This window comes from Microtus ochrogaster, chromosome 8 (assembly GCF_000317375.1).
Source record: "Microtus ochrogaster isolate Prairie Vole_2 chromosome 8, MicOch1.0, whole genome shotgun sequence".
Lineage (NCBI taxonomy): Eukaryota > Metazoa > Chordata > Mammalia > Rodentia > Cricetidae > Microtus > Microtus ochrogaster.
The window spans coordinates 55,988,966-55,994,965 of NC_022015.1; the positions used below are offsets into that span (position 1 = coordinate 55,988,966).

Here is a 6,000-nt window from a genome sequence, read left to right on the forward strand (position 1 = left end):
GAGAGCAGGGCAGCCACATTTATCTAGCCCTGGAATGCCACCATGCCCCAAGATCACCCCATCCTGCAGACAGAATGATTTCCAGAAATGTTGAGGCATAGTTCAAGGAGCTTTGACTCTTAATTTTTAAGTCCCATTTGGGTTCAGGTAGGAAATATTTCCTTCACATTCTATCAGTTTCAGCTTTTAAGGAAAAAAAAATCGTTTTATTGACTCCTTGCTTCCATAAGGTAGAAGCAGAGGAAGAGAGAGGGGCGGATAATGAATGATTAATGATTTATTTCGTTGTGGGATGGTCTGTGTACATGTAGTTAGCATCTAGAGAAGGGAAGCAGTGCTGCGTTCTTTACACAAACCAGATTGCTCTGCTACGCTTAAAGCATGTCTGGGGGCGGGGGCACATGGCTTCCTTCGAGTGAGACAGGATTTCTAAGGAGAAAGCGAGAGGTGGAGCCAAAGGCTTCCGAAGGCCTTGAAGGGAAGCCATTCCACACGTATCTTGGCCAGTTGAGGAGAGACTGACTTGTGGGTGGCGGCTGGTCTAAGGTCTTCCTAAGAGCTGAATGTTTTAAACAGTGAAGAACTGAGGAGTTTGTAACTTTCCTACACCCCCCCCACACACACACACAACTGTGTACTGAGAAATTGATGCACTGGTGACAGCTGACCAGTGTGAACACCTATGACTCCTCCCCCTAAATGTTTCTCCCTGGCCAATTAAGATTGCAAACCCTCCAGCTTAAGGTCAATATCCCTAGTAGATGTTTTTTGTATATGATCATCTGATCAAAGAGTTCTCTTGCTTGGGGGAAGGAAGGAATGATACAGGTAGGGCTCACACTTAAATTTCATTCCCCATTTATTTATGTTGCATGTGGTATGTGGATGTCCCCGCACATGTGGAGGTCAAAGCAGCTGGCTGGAATTGGCCCTTTCCTTCCATCAGGCAGGTCTCAGGGTCCGAACTCGGGTCGTCAGGCTTGGCAGCAAGTACCTTTACTCACGGACGCATCTTTTCTATTTGTCTGTTTTTTGTTTCTCTGGGCTTTTTTTTTTCTTTTTTTCGAGACAGGGTTTCTCTGTAGCTTTGGAGCCTGTCCTGGAACTCACTTGGTAGATCACGCTGTCCTCAAACTCACAGAGATCCACCTTTCTCTGCCCCTGCTGGGATTAAAGGTGTGTGCCACCATGACCCGTCCTCATTGGGGCATCTTACAGGCCCCAGGGCTCACATTTTTTTAAATTCGAAAGGAGTCCTTAAAGAGGGTATTTTCTTTAATGCAAAAAAAATTTCAAATGATGGGTATAGAGAAAGGGATTTTACATGTTGAAATCATTTATGTAGCCACTGCTCTAAGTTTGAACTAGAGCGGGCCAGCTAGGATAGAAGGGACAGAGAGGGACATGTCTGCAGTGGAAGACGACTTCTGAAGATCTTAAGTTCTGTCCCACAGAGTCCTCTTCCCCCTGGTGACACTGTTATCCCTGTCCCCAGCGCATGGACATGGACCGGCGGAGGGAGGATGCCAGAAATCCAAAGCGCAAGCCCCGGCTGATGGAGGAAGATGAGCTACCCTCCTGGATTATTAAGGATGATGCCGAAGTGGAGAGGCTCACCTGTGAAGAAGAGGAGGAGAAGATATTTGGTAGGGGTTCCCGCCAGCGTCGGGATGTGGACTACAGCGACGCCCTCACCGAGAAGCAGTGGCTCCGGGTAGGTGTGGCTTTTTAAACTCACTCCACGCCTGGAGTGTTTTCTGTGACCTGGCTAGAATTCTTTGCTGTGGCAGAGTTGCTGGTGGCAGGGCCCGGTGGCCTGAACACTGAAGGTCCTCTTAGTGGTGCCGTGATCACTCTGTGTTTCCAGGCAGTGCTTAGGGAAAGAAGAGAGTGGAGCATTCTTTTTTGCTAGAGGAGAATTGGCCATGAGAAGTCAGGATTATTAGGGTTGTGAGACACATTAATGTTTTATGGTCAATTGTCTGGCCATGCCTCACTTTCTCAAAATGGACAAGGGGGCTTTAGAGATGTTTTTAATTGTTCCCCCTTATTTCATGGTCTTTATTCGTGAATTTAATTCTGCATGGCTTGTATAGAAAGTTCAGGGCGACATTGTTTTCTGGCTGTGTGACTTCATGGTTATAGCACATTTAGATATGGAAGGTCCTTTGTACTGTTTGGTTTTGATGAAGAAACTGAAGACCAGAGAGTGTGGTTGCAATTTGTATGGAGATACAAACTCTGTGGTTACCTTGTGTGTTTGCATGTGCGTATGTGCAAGCTCGGCCTGTTGTGATTTATCTGTTTTATACACCAATGATAACCTGGACTGGAATCGGTGATGGTAGGGGAAACATGTTATTCTAAAGTTTGTGGGAATTTTTCTTTTCTCTTCAGAAAGAGGTAATTTCTCATTTTGACTGGGGACTGAAATCTCACAGTGTTCCTTTGGTACCCCAGAAATATCAGCATGCTCATAGCAGCCCTGCGAGGGAATGTCACAGCCAGTGGGCTCAACCTTTCATTCAAAGGTTTAGCTATCGTTTTTATTCTTTTGAGCAGCCGTAGTACCTAACAGGCAGAACAGCCTGAGGCACGCTTTCCAGACAGGGCCTGCAAACAAGCGCTGGAAATAGAGTGTGAGCTTGGGTAAAGACCAAACTGAACAGAAGCCAGTACTAGGCGCCATCCATTTCTCAAAGGGAACATAATTCCTAGGCTGTGACAGCCGTGGATTCCAAGACCTGGGTCATGAGAGGGTAGGTGGATAGAGAGGAACTGGGAAGGGTTTTGAGATTGGATATCTGAGGCAGGTGTGCTCTTGGTACCACGTGACGGATAATTCTCTCAGGGTGTCGTGTAATGGCAGGGACACTACCTGAATTTCAAAAAGATAGTGTCTATGGGATTCTGCAACATGGATCTAAGAAGGCATCACTCATATTTATGACTGAACAATTGCGCTTAAATAAATATAACTTGTATGTGTGGACCTAGTCAACGATTAGGGTAGCCTCAGAATACAGCTCTCTGAATTCCCTTTGTTTGGCCGTTAAGGTTGAAGTTGTATAATTAAGACCCATCCTATCATGTAAAGTTTTGTTTAATATTCATTTCTGACCTCGGGAAAATTAGATTTCCTTTCTCTTTATTTAAGCAATATATTAATCACGTGGAGTGTTCCTACAGGAGAGGAAAGAATCCTAATCTAGGCCCACATTGTAAAATCAATTTTTTTGATATGAATAATCTCCAGATGCGATAGGCAAAAAAGCTCTGTTTATTGGTCGAGATTATAGCCGAATTTGTTTTATGATCATAGTGAGTCACGCTTAAGAAGAATGACAGCACGAATCTTGGGACGCCTTCGTGTCAGGATAGCGTCTTGCCCTTTGCCCTGTCCCTCAGTGTACCCCACGTGTAGAGCAACTTAGTGAGGGATTGTGGAAATGAGCCGTGGTCTTAGAAGGTGAGCGTTACTGGCTTCCCAGTGGTGCTCGGAGAGCATGCGGGATGTGCGCAGCAGACTCCTGCTTTTTCCATCACTGGCGCATTTCAAAACAGAAAACTCGTCTGTTGCAAAGAACGAATTTCTCTGTGGAAACTGCTATTTATGACGTTTATCTCCTAAGGTGCCTAGCATTGTGTCAAGTCATCCAAGAGGGCTGAAGCTGTTCTCAGTACAGCTTTAGTGGAATGTATCTTATTGGCAGTCCTTTTAAAAACTGGATTTTATATTCTGTGTGGTCTACTTGCTACTAATTAAAGACCCCTGACCCCTTGACCTAAAATCTTGGGGGAAAAAATGGATATTTACTGTCCTTTGATGTTGTTATTGACCCGGGAGCAATCCTATTTAATAAAAGGCTAGTAAGTATTTGCTGTTATCAAATGAAGTTGAGGGGTTCTTAGGGGCCTGGGTGTAAAGATGTTCTATATTGCTGGTGATTGGGAGGGAGACTGGCAAGTACTACAGAGTAAGGTATGCTCCAACAAGGCTGAAGTCATTCTTCTTCCTGGCAACACTGTATAAAGCCTTGCTGGGCTAAAGCCTGAAAGATGTATGGAATCCCAGAGTTGGAAGGCAGCTGAATGGAGCTGCGGCCATTCCATGCTCAGCCCATACTCCCTAGTCTCCCTGCCAAAACACCGGCTGTCCCCCAAAGGCAGCACACTGTCTTGTTGTCTTCAGAGCCCCCCTGAAGTTCAAGGTCAGCCTTGATAATTGGTTCTTCCTCCCTTTGGACAAAATTCTCTTTCCCTATAGTTCCTCCCTGGCCTTGACTCTGTGCCCTGGGAAGAACAGAACAATGTGTTTTCTGTCTTCATATCACAGCCCCATGGGTAAAATGTCGTAGGGCTCAGGCTTAGTCTGGCATGAATGTCCCAGCCCTCCTCTTTTGAACCGTCCTCATCCTTCAAGGTTCAATTCATGGGTTGTTCCAGAAGATAAACACTAATTGCACATCCCAGAGTGCTGTCAAATTCCTTTATCCTCCACCACAGCCCCATCCCAGTTTCCCAGCATCCCCGGTCACCTAGCATCCTTGGTTGTTGTCTGATTTCCTGGCTGGTTGGTAAGCTGAGACTAGAGCTGTACCTTGTTAGAATTTAGGGCTTCCATGTGCAGCGAATTACGTACCACTGTTGCCATGGTGAAGCAGACTATACAGTAGAGTGTAGAGACAAGTTCTAGTCCCAAAACATAAGCCAGGGTCATTTCTCGGGCTTTTCTCAGACGGTTCCTAGGTGAGATCCCTTGTTCTCCATGGCGTTCTTCAGGTAGCCAGGCTGGTGGAGCCCCTGCCAGCTGAGGCCGACTCCAAGGGGGAAACAGCATGATGCAGGGGTGTGGGGACCTATGGTTGTCCTCACCTGCTGCACACACCTCCACTTAATCCCTCTGTGTGGGCCTCCTTCATGTGGCCACCCCAGATGCCCGGAGGACAAAGAGACATTTGCAGCTGTGAGCCTAGGTGAGCAAGCAAAGTTTTGATGAACACCTCGGCAGTCAGCTCAGTGTCCTGAGGATAAACGTAAATGCTACTGCTGCTTTCCCGGCAAATATGGTTTCATCACAAACAGGTTTTAGTCTATAATTGGAATGTGCCAAAAATTCCAGCAGAATCCTGGAGAGAGTCGGTTGAGTCGGAGGATCAGAAACAAAAACATTTCTTCTTAATTCATAATGTTTTAAATGAGGAGAATCACAATTTCAAATACAGCTTTTTTTGTTAAAATAAAGTATTTTAAGTTGATTTAAAATCTGTTTCCGTTGAAGCTTAAATGTTTTCAGTAATAGGCAATTTCCCAGTCTTGGACTATCTTTGGTAATGGTCTATATAATTAATGTCCCTTTACCCAATGGGCTAACTTTGGGGCATCCATCATATCGTCCTTCCTAAGATGGTGTCTGTTGTTTAACAATGATCTTGGTGCCACGCATCTTGATTCTTCCCACCAATAAGTCTCTGTGAGAGTCGGCACAAGGCTGATGGGATACTGTTATGCCTGGAAGTCTTGATGTGTCCGTTTTGATGCTGTTGGAGACTTCGATGACCAGTACTCTTGATATCTGGTGTCCTGGCCCACCAGCTCCAGCCAAAGCTGTTCTGTGTTCTGATATTTCATTAAGTCTTTGGTTTCTTTAGTCTCAAAGACTCTTAGCTCTTTTGTATCTTGGCTGCTTCTTGAATACCATGTTGGAATGAATATGTGAGATACATCAAAACTGGCCCCTTCCTTAACAGTTGCCAAGTTACCTCCAAGAGATTGGTTCCCCCCATGCCTTTTCCTGATTGGTTCAGAGGTTTCCGTGAGCTCCTTACTAGAGTGGCTTGCAGAACTCAGGAAAATTCAGCTCTAGTTTAATGATGATGTATGTGAATCAAAGGAAGTGAGGCAGGTTCCCCCACCTTTACATGTATATTCAAGGTACCTCAGTCTCCCACTGCATCAGTGGGTACCTCAAACAGGAAGTCCACTGACCTTCAGCAGTCA

General features: G+C 45.5%; 1 protein-coding gene across 5 annotated transcripts in view; it reads left to right on the plus strand.

Annotated features, from left to right (window-relative positions):
• Smarca2 (SWI/SNF related, matrix associated, actin dependent regulator of chromatin, subfamily a, member 2) overlaps positions 1-6,000 on the plus strand; it is a 170,199-nt gene that overhangs the window by 111,381 nt on the left and 52,818 nt on the right. For all 5 annotated transcript variants that reach the window (XM_013348059.2, XM_026781645.1, XM_026781644.1 and 2 more), the window contains exon 27: positions 1,496-1,714. In XM_013348059.2, the coding sequence (XP_013203513.1) occupies positions 1,496-1,714 (219 nt within the window). The remainder of the gene's footprint in view (positions 1-1,495; positions 1,715-6,000) is intronic.